Below are 18,535 nucleotides of genomic sequence, written 5' to 3' on the forward strand. Positions count from 1 at the left end.
TTTACGTGATAAATCAGTTGTTGTTAGGTCACCTAGCAAACACAAGTTTGGAGATAAAGGTATCCTACAGTCCAAGATAGCGGAAAGCTTTTCTAAGACTTTAGTCCAGAAATACATAACCGGAGTGCATAACCATAAAGCATGAAATGAAGTGTCTGCAGTCCCATTTTCTTCATCATGTAATATGTGTTTTATGAATAATTTGATATTGGATATGTTGTAAATGTGTGTGTGTTTTGACATTTTAAATGCGTTTTCACTAACTTGAATCCAAATGTCAGATTCCGGAGCTATCGACAGGTCTGTCTTCCATTTCGAGATGGGCAAATACATTTGATCTGTGTACGAAAGTTAACTTACATATTTTTTAGTTTTTTTGTTGTCAGAGAAAGCTTTGTAAAATCTTTAGCTAAAACAGGCGGTTGGAGCGTACCCCGAAGTGTTGGAATTTGTTTCTTTATCATATTTTTAACTTGCAGATAATGAAAAAAAAAAACGTTTTTTCATTTTGTATTTTTGGAGCACGTTTGTATATGATATAAACATATTATCTGAGAAAAGATGGTGGAAATGTGTCATTCCGTTCTTTTCGCACACATCTAAAAAGAACCATTGATTGTTAGGTTGAAAGTAAGCAGAAAAAAATAAGCTTGCAAGCCAAGTTATGCAGAATTGTTGTGAGTTTGCTTGGACAGCAAATGCTTTCAAGATCTCAAATTGCAGTGCACTTTGTACGATTGCTCTTGGAAGGATCCTTAGTTATCAATGCAAACTCATTGGGAAGAGAATGAAAGACGTGGGGAGAACACAAATAAGACATTTTTGTATTTTAAGGCTTATTCTGAGTTACGAACATCAACGAGACTATCAGATGCAGATTTTTTTGTCAGTACTCACAGTAGATAAGTAATTATTAGTCTCCAGCGGTTGGTGGACATTTGACTGGATAGGGTGGGGATTTCTTTTGTTGGCAGTGGACATTCACTATCAAGTAACATGATCAGGGAGGACTTGTTCAGACATTCTACTGCTCTCACGTGACACGTCAGGAGGCGGCAACGGCTCCGATTGGGGCCCGACTGTTGACAGCTGAAACTCTTGTTGACAAACATGTTATCTGTTGATCAACATGCAAACAATGGTGCACACAAAATAAGGTTGGATAATACAAAAGTCACCATTTTAATTTGAATTCAGGGAGGAAAAAAAATGATGTTTTGGTCCTTTTGACACCTGCTGGCCAAACATCAGCATTACACCCACCATCGTGATCCCCAACCCAGTCGACCCCCAAAAATTTAACAAATAGTCCACAAATAGTTCATGATGCTCAGCACCAGGATGACCAAACGTGCTGGGACCATTCACAAGCGCTGACAGTCAGCTAGCTTCACCAGCAAAAAAATCATTAAAACATTTATGTGTCTAATCAAATATTAAAAAAAAAAAAAAAAAATTAATTTAAAGATATAAAAGTCAAACAAATGTCCCAAAATAAATCAAGAAAAATTTACTCGAGGAAAATAAAAAACAAACAAACAAAAAGTCTTCTTTGGTCTTTCCTGCTGAGGTGATCGGTCGCTGGCTGTCAATCGTCTTTCCCGTCGACTCATCTGCACACATGAATAATAATTATGGGTAAATAAAATAGCATATTAACAAATGTAAATGGGAAAATAGAAAACCATCCTTTGTTTTCTTTCAAATCGAATTGCAGTCACATTTGACTTCCTTGTCAATCTTGAAGGACTTCAGACGCTATGTGATCTCAAATTACTTATATTTTGAAAGACTGAATGTAATTGGCTCGTGGAAATATGAAACTGCCTTGCTGTCGTTTTTTTCTTTTCTTTTTGTGCTTGTAACACAAATGTTCTCTCCCTTCAAGAGTTTGTGAATTGTTTTTGTGTAATACAACAAAATCTGCACACGTGGATGCTTTGAGGTCAAAGGTCAGAGCGGCGTGGGCCTGTCACGGTGTGACCTCTGACCTGCGGAGGGCTCGAGCTTCATACAGAGTGTTGTCGTCATCTTCGTCGCTAGCCGCCGCTGCCGCCGTCAACTCCATCGAGTCCTCAGAGTGAGCCAGCAGGCCGTACTTTTTCCTCAGGGGCGCCTTCTTCACCCTACGCACGCACGCGCGCGCACGCACGCACACCACACACACGCGCACGCGCGCGCACACACACACACACACACGAGTCTTCGGTGAACATTCGGCGTTGCTAGTCGCCAGTGGGATGACGTCACAGCGCTCACCGCACGGCTCTGATGAGGAAGTAAAGAAGCCCGACTGCGGTGATGGCGACGAGCACGTAGAAGGCTCGCTGCACCATCGACGAGTCCATGTTGAAGCCGCTCAGAGTCTTCCCTTCTCTTCCCGCACTTCCGGCTGCGCTGCTATTGTTGCTCGAACTTTCGGCGGTGGTTTGCGGTGGCGGTTCTGGCGCCGCCGCCGCCAGAACCGCGAGCGTCCGGCAGACGGGTAGAAGAAAAGGCACCAGGGGACCAACAAGCGCCGAGCGCGCGGCCGCCGCCATTGAAAGCAAACGAAAGCAAATAAAAGTCGTGTAAGAAGAAGTTGCAGGCGCCTTCTTCCGAACTCGCCTCGGCTGTCTGCTTTGTTGACAAAGTACACGCCGACCAGGAAATGAAGTGACGCCGTACGTGACGACATCACGTCCTTACGTCGGCTGCATTTCACCTGCCCGCCCCCAGGTGGCCACTCGCGGCAGCACAGCGACTCGTCACCAAATCATTCTTAAATTAGAAATTTGAATAGAGCATGAAAACATTATTATTATTATTATTTTTAAAGAGTCATTTGTTGTGCAGAATCGAATAAAAACTTCAGGTGAGGTGTCTGTATGCAGCGAAATGGCGTCATGAAGATGCGGCGTGTGAGTGACAGCTCGAGCGTCCAATGGTGAGGCTGCGATTAGCCCGAGTGCTGTCCGGGGCGGGGCCAAGAGATTACAGCCGCCGCCGCAGATCACAACACATTACAGCACGTCACAAGCCATCAGAACCATTTGGACCCTCGACGCTTGTTTCCGGATCCCCCATCTAAAACGGGGACCTGGTCGGACTTGGTCCAGAGGCTGCTCCAAGACGGGGGCGATCATGGCCAAGACGGAACCAGCGTTCGTGCACTTGTAGGCCCGATGGATGCTGAGCGGGTTCCGGGTTCAGGTATCGGTTTGGAGTAAACAAACAAAAAACAAAAAAAGGAGAAAAGGTCCGTGTGGCTTGTGTGTTTTGGGTTTTAAACGGAGCGGGAGGCGGGATTAAAAGACATACCACCCACCCCACTCCTGTAATCCGGTTCTGCTCCATCTGGACTCGGGAGGGCGCGCGCGTGATCGGAACCAGACGCAGCGTCAAGATGCCGACGTCCCGGCCCGGTTCGGAGGCGGTGCCGGTGGACTTCTGGGTGGACGGCTCGCGCAGGGACGGGACGGTGGAGGAGTTCTACACGCTCGGCTCCGAATTGGGCAGGTTGGTCCGGACGGACGGAAATTCACGATGTTTTGAATGGCCGCCGGGGGGGAGGGGAGGGGTGGGGTGGCTGTGTTGTTTAATTTACGAGGGCGACCGACACCGAATACACGTCATAGCACATGACAACAACACCAAAATAACACGAACACAACAAGCGCATGCTAATCGCTAAATACGTTCCATTAGCGTCATTATTATTATTATTGACGCACGCGTAGATTAATGATAGTTAAAGTTGAGATCAATAAACATGGATTGTTGCCATGACGACATAGCCAGGCGCACCTGGATGAGGCAGCTGAGCATCATGGGTAATGTAGTCAACTCTTTTCCTTTGGGGGGGGGCTTTTGATGACACAAAACAAAAGTGTGACGTCAGCCAGCGACAAACTCACTAATGTGTTAGCACGCTGTCGCTAGCCTGTTAGCAGGTGTGCTGTTGCCATGGAAACCAGGCAGGCCTGCATGGACATGATCTGTTTCCTCCATCTGGCGCGCACACACTCACCCACACACAGCTATACATAAATGCACACGCACACAGACAATCCCACAGAAAAAGTACACGCACACGCGTGTGCAGACACTAGCAGGATGTGTTGTGTTTTTAGAGGCGCGACATCTGTTGTGTATCGCTGTGAAGAAAAAGACAAGAAGAAGTCGTACGCCGCCAAAGTTCTGAAGAAGACGGTCAGTGGTCTGACGATGATGATGTCATCACCTCGCCGGCCAACTAGCGTGACTTTTGCATTTTGTTTTCCCGAGCCGCAGATCGACAAGAAAATCGTCCGCACGGAGATCGGCGTCCTGCTGCGACTTTCGCATCCCAACATCGTAAGCGCGACGTCTCCTCTCGCCGCCGCCGACGCGTCACGCCGTCGACGCGACTACTTGCCTTTTTCTTCTCAGATCCAGCTGAAGGAGATCTTCGAGACAGACACGGACATCGCTCTCATTCTGGAGCTGGTCACAGGAGGCGAGCTCTTTGACAGGTGCGCTCATGACCTTTCAACTGACACCTCGCCCCACGTGTCACATGACGTGACGTTGACCTTTCAGGATCGTGGAGCGCGGCTACTACAGCGAGAGAGACGCCGCCCACGTCATCAAACAGATCCTGGAGGCTGTGGAGGTAAGACGTCGTCTTTGCGTTAGCGTAGCATTAGCTTGTCCTTTTTTCTTTCCAAAACAGGTCCAAAATAATAATAATAGAATAAACAAGTACAATTCAATTCATGATGAAAAAACACAATTGAACCTATTGGCAAATACACACCCAAAAATTGCTAGACAATCGAAATAATCAACATTTGCCAGTTGTCCGCTGTAAGAAAAGAAAGAGGAAGTCAAGGAGCATCAACTTCCTGTTTCGACTTCCTTGCTTCAAAAAGAACCTAGCAATCAGAATATTGGGAATATTGCTAGTTGCCAATATGTACGTATTTGTATGCTGATATTTGACCAATAAGAACCAACGTCAGGCAGCCGCAGTCAATTTCATAACATGCAGTCAATAAAATTGGTGAAGGTCAGAATTGCCTTTTGTGGAAAAAATCCAGCTAAGACGTTTACGTTTACGTGCGTGGTGAAAAGAGCTACTCCCGATCACATGCTCATTTGTGCTCGATCGGAATAAGCCGAATAATAAGATGATGATAATAAGAGCATATTTGGGTTATTGCGCCTATTTACGAAACCCAAATATTGCCAATATCGGCGCTTCAAAAGGATTATGGCCTGCATGTAAACGTCGTCAATGTGGTTGTCAGTGCGCCCTCCAGTGGACACAATTAGCAACAACAATTACTCGGATTGCCCACGGGCCGGATGGGAGCCCCGACGGGCCGCTTCTGGCCCACGGGCTGTCCCTTTGACACCATATTAATCAGTCTTTCAATTCATCGATGAAACCAAATAAATTGCTTGCAAAATGTCTGCCATTTGCAATCCTGATCTTTGAGGATTGGAGAAATCTTTTGCGTTCTTCCTGTTGACAGCGATGACAAAATAATTTTTTTACTTTGGAAGCAATTTTGAGGAACGCAGCAGCCGCCTCGATTGCCAATCGATCATCTTTGCTGATAATCGGCACGCTGGCCGTGCGTGCGTGCGTGCGCGCGTGCGTGCGCGGCCGCCGAGCGTGCGCGCCTTCTTCTTGTCTCGTTGCTTGTCGCATTCAGTCTTCTTACGTAACATCCAGATGCTCAACAGATTAACATCATGCGGGATTAAAATCACGCACACACGCACGTCGTACATGACCTGGATCCCGTCCGTGCGTGTGCGTGTGCGTGTTGCAATGAGCACTATTCACTTGTATCACATCACAATAACGTAAAAGTTTCTCTCTGATTGGATGTGTGGTTAGCATTAGCATCACATTGCTAACTGCGTTAGTGGCAATTTAATGCCGGCAATACGCGTGAGCGCCTGCGTGTGCGTGCGTGCGTGCGTGTGAGAGGGTTCCAATGTTTTTGTTTTTTCAAATTCACATTTGAATTTTTTAGAGCAGGTGATTAGTTTGTCATTTTTTTTCAAAAATGCTTTAGTTTTAGTTCATTAAAAAAACAATTATTTTTTTTTATTGAATTCATTTGATTAATTTTATTTTTTTTTTTTAATAACCACCAATGAAATTCATTGACAAACAACATTTTCATTTCTCTTTCTAAACATAAAATGTACTTTGAAATACTTGTTTTGATTTGATTTAGCAAAATGTTTTTCAACTTTGTGTGCGCGTGCCAGTACCTGCACGACAACGGCGTGGTGCATCGAGATCTCAAGCCGGAGAATTTGCTCTACGCCGACCTGTCGCTCGATGCGCCGCTCAAGATTGGTGAGTGACGCCGTCGCCGTGGCAACCGCACGCACGCTCACACGCAAGCCAGCCGGCGCGCCGTCAACTGTGTGCGCGTTGCATTGCAGCCGACTTTGGTCTATCCAAAATCATCGACGATCAGGTGACCATGAAGACGGTGTGCGGCACACCTGGATACTGTGGTGAGTCGCGCACGCACACGCATGCTACATACTAGCCGCGCGCTTAGCAAACATGCAGACGCGCAGACACGCAAGTTAATGAGTGGCAGGACGTCATCGGCGTCGGCAATCGGCGTTGACGTCAACAAACGAGTCGTCAGCAACTCACATCACGTCTTCCGCTTTTGCCACAAGTCCAACAGTTACGCAAAGACGGTCATCTTGGTAGCCCGGCTTCTTCTTTTTTTCCCACGCATGCTTGCAAACGTGATGCGCACTTGGCGGATTGAAATCCGCCGCCCTCTCAGATGTAAATTGTCCGTGTGTGATATGTCAAGTTCTGGTCTTGTTCCTGTACAGTCCAGTGACAACGAATTTGCCCACCGGGACCAATAAAGCAATCCATCGATCATCAATCACGCCAGTCGTGACATCGTGACGTCACGTGACCGGCGTCATGTGACGTGACCACAACGCGTACGTTTGTTTGTCTGTCAAGCTCCTGAGATCCTTCGAGGAAACGCTTACGGACCAGAAGTGGACATGTGGTCGGTGGGCGTCATCCTCTACATCCTGTGAGTTGACACGCACGCACGCACGCACGCACGGCGCGGCGCTGACGTCTGCGGGCCGCTTGCAGGCTGTGCGGGTTCGAGCCCTTCTTCGACGCGCGGGGGGATCAGTACATGTACACGCGCATCCTCAACTGCGACTACGAGTTTGTCTCGCCCTGGTGGGACGACGTCTCGCTCAACGCCAAGGACCTGGTCGGTGGCCACTTCATCCGTCCGTCCGTCCGTCCGATTGTCTGCCATCAATTCAGCCATCCGTCCATCCCGTCATCAGTTTGTCCGCTTGCACATCCGTCCATCCATCCATCCATCTGATTGTCTGCCATCAATTCAGCCATCCATCCGTCCATTCATCCATCATCATCCGTCATCATCCGTCCATCACCAAACCGATGCTAACAGCATGCGTGTGCGTGCGTGCGTGCGGCAGGTGAGCAAGCTGATCGTGTTGGACCCGGGCAAGCGTCTGAGCGTGTGCCAGGCCCTGCAGCACCCGTGGGTGCTGGGCAAGGCGGCGCGCTTCTCGCACATGGACACGGCGCACAGGAAGTTGCAAGAGTTCAACGCCAGACGCAAGCTGAAGGTGAGCCGGCGCAAAAGGTCACGTGAGGTCACCTGCAGACCTCACGTGACGCTCGCATGACATCACCGATGACATTAACATCACGTCTTGCGTAGTCTTGCACTTCTTCACGTCTTGTCTCAGGATGATCACAACTCAAAAATGACAAAAGCAAGACAACACCTTGTTTGTTTTCATTTCCAATATGACAAATGTCCACAATTTTCCATACATTTTGTCTTGTTCTCGTCTTGATACGCTCTGGCGTCGATAATGTCTTAGTGGCGGTCGGCGCGGTCTTGACGACAACGCTAGTCACGTGCGAGCATATTGTGACATTTGTCACGTGACCGTCATGTGACCGTCATGTGACCGTGACGCGGCAGGCGGCCATGAAGGCGGTGGTGGCGACCAGTCGGATGCACGAGTCGTCTCGCCGCCGCACCGACAGCTGCGAGCTACCCGCCTCGGGGACGTCACGGCAGAGCAGCATGCAGCAGGACCCGCCCCCTGAGGCAGCCGACCCCGCCCCCAAAGACAAGGAGGCCACGCCCTCGGGGAAGCAAAGGGAACAAAGTAGTCCCGTCCCTTCTCGCAAGCCCGACGCGGCGTCCGCCCCGACCAGGCCGCCGCTGCGTGCCGAAGGCCAACGGCATGCCAGATCCACGGTGGCCCCGCCCAGGCCGCCCAAGAAGAGCTGCTCGCTAGGCCACGCCGCCGCCGCCAGGGATCGGCCCCCGAGCCCCGACGCTCTCAGCAACGGCTTTGTGGCGGGGGCGGAGCCTGCCGCTAAGACCGCCCACGGCCAGTGAGCTCTTTCCAGAGACGCTAACGTGCTAACGGGATAATGTTGACAAACGATTACAAATGGACTTTTACTGACAAGTGCATGAAAACTGCGGCTAGCATGCTAGCTAATATGCTAACGTCTGAAATGTTGTCAATCTGTTTACACTAGCTGTTTTTTCAAGTTAGATAAGGTGACTTTTTTTATATTTAAGATTTCTTTTCTGCTTGAAAGATTCTTTGTTTTCTTGTTTGGCTGGCTAGCGTATTAGCATTAGCAGTTAGCATGTTCACAACGACTCCCTTTTACGCTCAAGTTTGTTTGTTTGTTTGTTTACCTCACCTTGAAAAAACACGCATGTCAGCTTAGCTTAGCATCAATGTCTGGTCCAGTTCTGGCAAGACTTCCTGGTGGTTGCAAAGTAACAGGAACGCTTCAACAAAATGTCAACAGGAAGTCCGCATATAAGCATCGGTGCCGACACTTTAAAATAAAACCAATAAGAGCTTTCCCGCAGAGGAAGTTTGTGCGTGTCACTTCCTGTTCCACCTTTGTTATTGTTTTAGCTTAGCTTAACAGCCTATGCATGATGCTAAGCTACGCTAACATTGAGAAGACGGCGAGGACGTCGGAGAGTTTGCGTGGGCGATGTAAATAGTGTTCTTGTGTTTGTCATGTGGTCACATGATGCAGACAGGAAGTGACATCATCAGACCTCAGTAAAGTTTCTTCATTCCAATTGTTGACTTGTCATGTTTTTGTATGTGTGACACTGGGTGGCCATGTTTGTAGTTTTGTGGCATCGGGACGTGCGCGCCTGCTGGACTGACCGTCATGGCTGACCGTCCACTAGAACGCGAACTGAACAATCATAGAATGATCGGTGACTGACGATCAACAATGTGAGTGGAGGTGAAGATGCAATGATGCCTTGCGGCCTGCCAGGTGGCGCCAGAGTCGCATCAGTGACACTCCAAACCCACTCGGGGCTCACCCTTGACCTCTGATGTCATTCACTTCACTTCAATTTCTTCAGAGTAAATTGAGGGACGGGGTACCAGGAGGAGGGGGGGGCAGGGGGGGTTATCGCCACTGCCTTCGGTGCCGGTTGGCGTGAGTTCGCTTCCCCGCCCTGGAGCCCGTATATGTGTGTGAGTGCACCAAAAATAAAAAGTAGATTGAGGGTCAAGATGGATGAATTGATCATCATCGTCCTCAATCATCGGTCATTGGCGGCTTCAATAAGCTGTCTTGCTTCTTCTTTGGCTTTTCAAACATTTCTTTGGAACCCGACCCTTTTTTAAGCCTTCACCGCAAAACTCGCATGTGAAAATCCACAAGAAAGCAAGTGTGGCTCGGTCGCCACGGCAACAGCAGCACACTCAACACGGGACACTCCGGAAAAAGCCGTCATAAGGACCGTTTGCGTTTGGAAAGACAAAAAAAGAAGCTTTCTTCATTTTTCCTTTGCTGCCTTCGAGGCAGGAACGTCGAGCTGCTGCCAAATATTTGCACTCCCTGCGCAGGTCAGCTGCTTCACACACTCACACACACACAAATGCACACAAATACACACAGCCAAATGCAAAGAAAGAAACCGACACGCACCATCATTGCAAAAGGTGTTGTTGTGTGGCCGCCTCGCACAATTCGGAAGCCGCTGCAATGGATTTGGTGTCTGAACGTGCAGAAGAAGTTTGCGTTGGCGTTGGAACCCGCCCTCCCCGACCGAGTCATGCGTGGTGGTGTCCTTGGGCAAGGCACTTGACACACTTTGCCTCCAGTGCTGGTGTATGGAAGGTGAAGGATTATAATACGTTTTGTAATCTTTTGCGTGTTCAAATAAATCAAAGATGAGATTCTTGTGAAAAGGGTCCTTGCAAGGTGGATTTATTACAGAGATCTCTGGTCACACAATCGCATGTCACCCAAGCAGTGTCGTCCAAGAATGTGTGTCTGCTCTTTTGCCCACACAGCCTTTTTATTCAAAACATCAGGAAACGCCTCCCGTCATCCCGTGAGGTACAGAATGAGTTTGCATTTTGCCAGTAAACTAGATCGTCCTTGAACTTGGACTTTCACATTTCGACAAAACACAATCGCAGTATGCTAGAAACAGGACAAAAGAGGGAATTTAGACAAAACAAGATAACAGATAGGTTAAGGTCGAGTTATATTGAGTTTGACTTTATTACACCTGCATTCTACACATCTATAACTAAATTCAAAATGGTTAAAATACAAAATAAAGAATTAAAAATGTTAACAATGTTAACAAAGGTGCCAATGTTTGGTGGTGGCGGGCGGGGCCGTAGGCGCACGCTGGCAGCCACGCTTCCTTCCGTCACTGAGTAGCTCAGCGCCATCGCAGTGTGAATGTGTGAGCGCACAAATTATGCGTCCGTTGCAAAGCGTCTTTGAGTGGCTCGAAAAGCGCTCCATAAATCTCATGCATTATTATGATTATTGTCACAAAATGCGGCCGCTTGCCCCACAAGTCCACGTTTTATTTACGTGACACGCACAACATGTGGAAATTGCCTTCATCGGAACCCGCAGTCCACGTGAAACATCCAAACGTGTAAAGACGGCGGACGTGCCGGCAAGCAGCAGCTGCCGTCGTTTGGTCAAACTTCCGACACCGACGTCCTAATTTGTCACTCGCGAGTGCAAATTGTTGCCAACGTGTGGAAATTCTGCGCAGGAGTGTCAAGTGGCAAAGTCATGTGACGTCCGCCCTGCGGCAAATCGGCCGTCAAAAAATAATCATCAGCATTATTTGGACTTCATTAGAAGAAGAAGAAAAGCCTTCATTGTCATTTACAACGAAATTAAATAGAATAATAAAATAGCATATCATAAAATATCTAGATATGTGCAGTATGAACAATGTACGCAAAGAAGTGTGAAATACACGTTATTTGTATTGCGCACACTTTTGTTTGGATTGCACAGATTGCGTCCGTCCAGTCGGCGTTGACGAGCCTTTGAAGTTGTTATGATGTTTTTGAACGCAGTCATGCGAGGACGTCTGCAATTTGACTGCACAACAATTTGCAATGAAGTTGAAAATGAAAGATTCTTTTACAACAACTGACCACATTGATGCAAGAATTGAACAAATTGCTGCCAGCAAAAGTCATTCCTGTTTGTTGCGCACGAACAAATTTAGCAAATATAAATGAAGAGTCGTGAAATCAACGTATAAAAAGCAGGATGGACGAGAAGTTGAAGTTGACGTTTGATTTAAAAAAAAAAAACAGAGCTGAGATGAATACTTGCCGTTTTCTTTCTTCTTCCTTCAAGGACAAGCAAAATAAGGTGTCGCCGTCTAGTGGTCGATGTTGGAATTTCAGCCTGAATCATGAATCGCTAAATAGCAGAAGTTGGCAAGTTCGTGCATAGAATTGAGTTGACTGGTTTGCAGCCTTCTCGTTTCAGGCGGACGAGTAGACTTTGACCGGATGTAAACAAGCCGCCAGGTGGAGTGCTTGAGGGGGGGGGGGGGGTTCTCCCCCATGCATGCACGTGCGCGCGCAAAGTTTCGCACGTGTGCTGCGGGCACAAGCGAGGACGGGAAAGAGGCCAGCAAAGGAAGAAGGTGGAGGAGGAAGGGTGTGGTCCGAGAGGAGGGAGCAATCGGGGAGGAGAGGCGAGGCCACGATACCGAGCCTGGGCTCAGCTCGTCGCGATCTTGCACCCGCGTGCGCGAATCATGACGACGGCGGCGGCGGAGGCGGTGACGTCCAAATCCGGCAAGATGGGCAGCGGCACCAAAGCGGCGCTGCTGGTGCTGGCCCTGTGGTCCGTCGTGTCTCTGGTGGTCATCGTGGTGTGGTCCACGTCTCCGGACCTGAAGAGCTCGGCCAGCTGCCGCCAGGACCTGCGGGACAGCCGGGAGAAGATCCTGGGCGCCGAAGCGCTGTGGGCGCAGGACAAGGACGAGCTGGAGCGGCGGCTGGCGGGGGCGCGCGAGCGGCTCGAGCGTCACGAGGCCGCGCTCGAGATGCTCGACCGGCGGCTGCGACTCGCCAACCGGACCCTGGACGCCTGCCAAGCGCGCGAGGTACGAACAAAAGCCAACCGAAAAGCAACATTTACACGCTGGCGTGACTTGGCTCTCAAGAGCAAGTTGTTGCGCGCGCATGCGTGTTGGCGCTCTCCAGGGTGAGTGCATGCTCAAATCCTTAAAGATTCGGAAATTGGAACGTCACTGTGAACGAAAGGCGACCCGTTGGTTATCAGACGGGACTTAAAAGAGGACAAAAAGAGCAACGAAAGTCAGACGACAAAAAAATCTTGTACTTCAACTTGCGAAAACAAATCAAATCAGATTTAGGGCTCATGAAATCTTCCTCTCGCGTCATGAGGAAATTCTTGCTCATGCAGGAAATTGAAAATATTGAGCCATCGTTGCGTGTGTGACAATTGGTGGCACTTTTCAAACACGAAGCCGCGTTAAGCTGGCGCCATTTGCAAAAGACAAGAAACAACAAGAAATGCTGAAAAGTCCAACTCCTCATTGCTCACACCCCTGTCGGCGCGTGTGCGTGCGCGTGTGTGCGTGTGATCTGAACTCGTTCTTTCTCTGCTCTGCCTCGGAGAGAAAGTGAAGAGCAGGGATGGCGCGAAAACGGGGCTGCGAGGGGCTGCGAGGGGCTTCAGCTGTCAGAAAACCTGCCGAGCCCCCATTCAAGCCTTCCAGCGTTTTGATGTGATATTCCGGAAGGTCTCGCTCAAGCCGGACCCTTTTTGGCCCCAGGAGACAACAAATCCTGGAGCCGTGCATGCCGGGTGAAAAGATCGAACGGAAGAAAATGGACGTCTGCGCATTTGTCATCATCGTCGCAGCAGCAGGGGGCACTTTTTGGATCTTCTGCCACACGAACATCTCCTTTTGGCTCATCACAGAAAAATGATGATGCAAAAGCACAGAAAGGAACAAGGTTAATGACGAGTGTGCGTGTGTCTTCTAAATATGTGTGTGCGGGGAAAGCAGCGGGCAAGTCTGGTCGGCGCTTCAAGTGTTCCGTTCGTGTCCGTCATGTTGACGTTTTCTTGCAAAATGGAGCCCGTTCACATTTGGCCTCCAAACGCAACCAACAACAAATGAGCACATAAAAATGTTTTCCATGTAAAAGTGTGGAAAAGTCCCAAATTAGGAAATCCCTGGCAACATTCCCGCCCCTTCGGAAAAGTTCGGTCGGGTCAGAAAGCGGGCGTAAAACCTCACGCACGTCACGTCACGTCGCGTCACGTCACGCGCTTGTTGCCACGTGAAATTCTGCGAGGGACGACAACAACTTTGAAAAAAAAAACTTCAATATGGCTCGTCTTCGTCGCACGTTTGCTTTTTTTAATCTACTGGAAAGCGACTTTACAGAAAGCCTCAATTTAGTAGACATACTGTTGCCACACAACATCCCGTAGAGGCCCAAGGTCAGCCCCCCCCCCCCCCCTCCCTGGCGCCTCCCTCCCCAAGTAGAGTGAGTAAACTAAAGAGCGACACAACTTTTCCAGCCTTCAACATGTTGCTTGGAAGAAGTGACTGTTTGTGCCACACACACCCACCCACTGTGACTCACCCCCCCCCCCCCCCCCCCCCCCCCACACACACACACACACACATTCCCCCCCACCTCCTCCCTTCCTGCCGCGACTCCCTTTCCTTCCTTTTCCAGTAGCGGCCGTGTTGCTGGCAAAGAAAGCATCAGCAAGGTTTGCCTTGGCACGCCGCCGCTGTGCTTGTGCTAAGCTAGCGTTAGCGCCAGAGGAGCACGTGACGTGATTGGCCGACATCTTCATGTTGTTGTTGCTTGATAAGATCCCGTTGTCATGGTTACGGACTACCAGCAGCTTCTAAAAATGGAAACTTTTCCTTCCAAGTCACCAGCTGCTTTTACTTAACGCCAGCCTGGACTCAATCACAAGACAACCCAAAAGAATGCCACGGAACCAAACACAACACAACTGAACTGAACTTCACGACAAGCAACCATTTTAGACCACAACCAGATTAGGAAGAAGCACACACACACACAATCACTGTCAAAAAATGGATCTTAATCCCTTGAGTCTGTTTGTTCGTTTTCCCTTTCAGAAAAGCTCAACAAGATCAGGATTCCGCATTTGATGTTTTTGAGTGTCAGGATTGGAGCCAGCTGCGTTTTCAAACTTCAAACTACGTCATAGTTCAGCGGCACATGTTTTTTGACCGGCTCACGTTAGCCGTGCCAGGACAAAAAATAGAAGAAGAAGGAAATGAAGTCGAGTAAATGCTGTCAAAAGATGCGTCGCGTTTATTTGCATGTGATGGATCCCACTTGTTGTGCGCTGGTCTGAAACGTTTCTCCGGAACATCAGACGCTGAGAAAAGTCGCCAGCGACGACTGTTTGCATTCCACTTTTACTCGGCATCGGCTCAATGCTAACATGCTAATGCTAGCGTGTTCCAAACTATTGTGTGTGTGTGTGTGTGTGCAGGCGGTCCTAATGGCCAACATCAGTGTGCTGCAGGAGGAGGCGGAGCTTCAGCAGCAGGCGCAGCTCAACTTGACCAATCAGCTGCAGCGTCTAGAAGGTAAGATGGCCGACGGCGTCCGCTCGTAGCCACGGTAACGGTGCTGTTTGCATCTAGATCACGCCGAGGCGCTGCAGCACAACCTGACTCAGAGCGGCCATCTTGTGGCGGCCTGCTCCAGCCTGAAGGCGGCCGCCGACAACCACGCCGCCGCCGCGCAGACGCAGACGCTCGCCTGCGAGGCCAATCGGGAGTTTCTGCACAAACAGCTGTGAGTTAGCATGCGTCACCTAGCCGCCATTATTTTAGCTAACGGAGATGACGTCCGCGATACGTCATCCAAACTCAACCAATAAGCTCCACTAGCTTAGCACGCTAGCACAGCATGCTAGCCCTTAAAGGTGAAGGGGGTCCGTTTGATTTAGCGTAATTGCTAGCATTGCTCATGCTAATGCGAGTCCCCTCCCGATAGCAAAATTGTGAATTGGATACTGTAAAAAGTGCCTGTAAAAAAGAAAAAAAAAAAGGGGGGAAAGAAAGACAACTTTCCCCAAACTCAATTTGCATGGAATCCTGTCACGTGTGGAGTGGGAGGACCCAAAGGCAGGAAGGCAGAAGAACCACGGCAGGGACGCGTGCAACTCCATTTGAATCAACCAACAAACCACGTGGACAAAAAGCTTACTCAACAAAAGGCGACGACGACAAAAAGGTGTACGTCGCGGGCAAAAACAAGAAAACACAAGATCACGCCGGAGGGCGGACAAAACAGAGAGGAGTGTGGAATGCAAAGACGATGAAAGAAAAACGCTACTAGTCCAATCACTAGTGGCGTCCACAACACCAGGAAAGATTGCTGCTAGAATGGTAGCAGAATCACAGTCAGGTCTGGTGAGGGGGGCCACGGAGCAAGAACCCGACACCCCTCGCTGTTGCTGCCAGGCTTTTATTTTGGCCTGATGACCTCATGGGCAGCAGGTGTGTCGGCAGGCTCCGCCCTCCAGCTGTTTCCCCGGCAACTGCAAGGGAAAACAGAAACAGCTGAAAAGCAAACATGACACAATCCATTTTCAAAATTCTAGCTGCGAAAGCGGCCCTGAGTCCATTTTGATGTCAAGTAAGTGTGTCTGCAAGTTGCATTGAATTTCTCACACTTCCCTTTTTTTTTTTTTTTTGGTAAGCAACGCTATCTCCTTCAAAAATATATTATTTTTTGGATGGCGAGCTACAGCGCTGTATTTCTTTGGAGCGACATCAAGCTTTTGTTGACTGCGGAAGGCTACCACGCGCGCACGGCGTCCTCTGCTGGCCAACACCAACATTACACGTGTGACATGTTGCCGTGGAAACGTCACAACAAGGCGGCGGGCCGCGAACTTGTAAAGAGCGAACCGGAGGGCGTCACGGAACATTCCACAACTTTTTGCACCTCAACGCAAAATATTTCAAGCCCAAAAAAACACAACTCGAACAATTGCACCGCGTGTGAGCGTCCATGTTGATTTCTACTTATCGTATGTGTGTGTGCGCTTGTTTGTATCTGTGTGTATTCGTGTGCTTTTGTGTGTGATTTTGTGTCCGCTCTTGCGCAGCGTGAAGTGTCAAGAGGCGGCGTCGGAAGCCCCGCCCCCTCCGCAGACGCACCAGAACCCGGCGCCGCCCGGCTCCGGGTCCGGGAAACTGTCGGCGGCGCCCGCCATGGTGGCGCTGACGTTGTGCGGCCGCCTGCTCGTCAGCTGAGTGAGTGACGTCACACGCGCGCCGACTGACCTGTGACCTGTCCCTAATAAGTGCCCTGTGTGTGCAGGACGCCGAGCACTGCGGTCCGAGAAGGGGCGGAGCTTGGAGGGACTACACGACTGCTGCACAAAAAGGACACGCGCACGCACTTACACGCACTCACGTTTGAAAAGCTGCAGACAGGTTGCTGCCACCAGAGGTCGCCACTTATTAACCAAAAGGCGACTGCGCCCGTCAGATGGCGCCTGGGGGGGGGGGGGGGGGGGCTGCGACCAGGCCCGTGTCCCCTATGAATGACTTGACAAAAACCTTGACGCACTCGAGACTACTTGGACTTGGACTTTTAAAGGCTTGACGCGACTTGTTGTTCATTTGCTCCGTTTGCTGTCCAAATGTGAAAATCCAAATGTTGGTTGGAGCCTTCTTATTTAGTTCGTGCTTAAAGTTGGACTTTTTGTCGATTGTTTGCTACAAGCGTTTGAAAATCAAAAAGGAAGTGTTTGGCGTTTTGCTTTTGTGCACGTTTCCTTCGCCGCATTTCTTTGTTGTGTTGCTGCGAGTTTGTGCAGCTGACGGCCGCCGCATGCAGCTGCCAAAAAACAACTCCGGCCATTTCCAAAGCAAGTGATTTTGCATATTGGAGCAAAACACAGCAAATACTTATTTTCCAAAACAGGTGTGGCGTGCGGCTTGTGATAGATATTATAACGTTTTTAATACTTCATTTTATTTTATTAACCATTGTTACACATTATTAACATTTTAATTCTTTATATTAACCTTGTCGAAATGTTTTGTGTCCTGTGCAGAGCAGATGGTGTTGATTTCGGTATTATCTGACCTTAAACTGGGTCATACTATTTAGTCTAAAAAAGTTCCTTCTCAGCGTTTTGTGCGAAAACACATTTGGTCCTTGAGAACAGAATGTGTTTTGAACACCCACACCTGACTCTGTTTTCGCCATCGCTCACGGAAAAGTACCAGAGAGTATGTTTTGTCTACAAATGAAAGAGAGGAGGTCTTTTTAACTATAAGAAACCGTTGTGCACGCGGAAGAGCTACATTTGACGCTCTGAATCCCACCTGTTTAAGTGATGATTAGAGGCAGTTATTTGTCCAGAGATTCTCTGTTTTTTATTCAATCATTTTTGCAAAGGTGTGTTTTTCTTGCATTAAATCGATCTTCATTTTTGGAACACGCAAAGAGGACATCATTTATTCCTCCTTCACATGCCACCTAAATGTCAAGATCGTGTTGTGTTGCCGGGCCACTGCCGGCTTGAGAGATGAATGATTCGCTTGTGAGTTTTTTTTCCACATACCTCCGTTTTTTTTGCTTTGACTTGCATCCAGGTTGGATGATTTGCCCGCTAAATTGCCGATCTGACGCTGACCAACAAATGACAACTTGAGACCGGAAGATTGACTCGACACGCGAGACTCAAAGTAGATCCCATGTCGACGCTTTGCCACCAAATGGCCACTAGGCGTCATGTGCTGCCTCTAGTGGCCGCGTCGAGTATTACAAAACCCTAACTCGTGCGACTGAAAGTGTGCCTTTTTCTTTCTATCTTGAGGACTGTCATCGTCTGTCAAGTTTTTGCTCTCAAATCATGCACTGGGGCTGCTGAATGACATATTGTGCTACCGACCGTCATGAAAATAAAGATGATGCTTCTCTGCCACCTTTTCGTCTCCTCCTCAAAGGGGCGTGGCCAACACAGCACACTGAGCACAGCTAACAATTGTTTCAATAAGTGATTCATCTGTTGATTATTTTAAGTGATGAAAGAATTGGATGAAACAAACAGGTTGAAATTGCCAGCACACATTGATTGGCGAGGATGACTTCCTGGTTTGTGCCTTTGGTC

At 48.9% G+C, this 18,535-nt stretch overlaps 3 protein-coding genes across 3 annotated transcripts; 2 read left to right on the forward strand and 1 right to left on the reverse strand.

Annotated features, from left to right (window-relative positions):
- Positions 1–1,153: 1,153 nt before the first annotated feature.
- On the reverse strand, positions 1,154–2,765 carry fam174c (family with sequence similarity 174 member C). Its single transcript, XM_077585042.1, has 3 exons — positions 2,260–2,765; positions 1,992–2,126; positions 1,154–1,613 (listed from the first exon to the last, which is right to left on the reverse strand). The coding sequence occupies exons 1-3, from the start codon at positions 2,538–2,540 to the stop codon at positions 1,610–1,612; spliced, it is 420 nt and encodes a 139-aa protein (XP_077441168.1). The 5' UTR covers positions 2,541–2,765; the 3' UTR covers positions 1,154–1,609.
- Positions 2,766–2,959: 194 nt separating this feature from the next.
- Positions 2,960–9,143, forward strand: LOC144063060 (calcium/calmodulin-dependent protein kinase type IV). The gene is made up of 11 exons (XM_077585003.1): positions 2,960–3,498; positions 4,113–4,191; positions 4,273–4,335; positions 4,411–4,493; positions 4,561–4,633; positions 6,250–6,340; positions 6,430–6,504; positions 6,983–7,058; positions 7,124–7,250; positions 7,486–7,638; positions 8,004–9,143. The coding sequence occupies exons 1-11, from the start codon at positions 3,386–3,388 to the stop codon at positions 8,427–8,429; spliced, it is 1,359 nt and encodes a 452-aa protein (XP_077441129.1). The 5' UTR covers positions 2,960–3,385; the 3' UTR covers positions 8,430–9,143.
- A 2,843-nt stretch (positions 9,144–11,986) lies between these two features.
- Positions 11,987–16,925, forward strand: LOC144063072 (uncharacterized). The gene is made up of 5 exons (XM_077585030.1): positions 11,987–12,470; positions 14,888–14,984; positions 15,042–15,195; positions 16,517–16,664; positions 16,732–16,925. The coding sequence occupies exons 1-4, from the start codon at positions 12,120–12,122 to the stop codon at positions 16,662–16,664; spliced, it is 750 nt and encodes a 249-aa protein (XP_077441156.1). The 5' UTR covers positions 11,987–12,119; the 3' UTR covers positions 16,732–16,925.
- The last annotated feature ends 1,610 nt before the right edge of the window (positions 16,926–18,535 follow it).

This window comes from Vanacampus margaritifer, chromosome 13 (genome assembly GCF_051991255.1).
Source record: "Vanacampus margaritifer isolate UIUO_Vmar chromosome 13, RoL_Vmar_1.0, whole genome shotgun sequence".
Classification (NCBI taxonomy): Eukaryota; Metazoa; Chordata; class Actinopteri; order Syngnathiformes; family Syngnathidae; genus Vanacampus; species Vanacampus margaritifer.

Excerpts from the sequence above, each read along its gene's own strand:
- fam174c (XM_077585042.1), bottom strand. The coding sequence starts at position 2,540 with ATGGCGGCGGCCGCGCGCTCGGCGCTTGTTGGTCCCCTGGTGCCTTTT. Across the intron at positions 2,127-2,259 it reads TTCCTCATCAGAGCCGTGCG|GGTGAAGAAGGCGCCCCTGA; the intron begins GTGAGCGCTGTG and ends GTGCGTGCGTAG.
- LOC144063060 (XM_077585003.1), top strand. The coding sequence starts at position 3,386 with ATGCCGACGTCCCGGCCCGGTTCGGAGGCGGTGCCGGTGGACTTCTGG. Across the intron at positions 6,505-6,982 it reads CGGCACACCTGGATACTGTG|CTCCTGAGATCCTTCGAGGA; the intron begins GTGAGTCGCGCA and ends TTGTCTGTCAAG. Across the intron at positions 7,251-7,485 it reads CGCTCAACGCCAAGGACCTG|GTGAGCAAGCTGATCGTGTT; the intron begins GTCGGTGGCCAC and ends TGCGTGCGGCAG.
- LOC144063072 (XM_077585030.1), top strand. The coding sequence starts at position 12,120 with ATGACGACGGCGGCGGCGGAGGCGGTGACGTCCAAATCCGGCAAGATG. Across the intron at positions 12,471-14,887 it reads ACGCCTGCCAAGCGCGCGAG|GCGGTCCTAATGGCCAACAT; the intron begins GTACGAACAAAA and ends GTGTGTGTGCAG. Across the intron at positions 14,985-15,041 it reads TCAGCTGCAGCGTCTAGAAG|ATCACGCCGAGGCGCTGCAG; the intron begins GTAAGATGGCCG and ends GTTTGCATCTAG.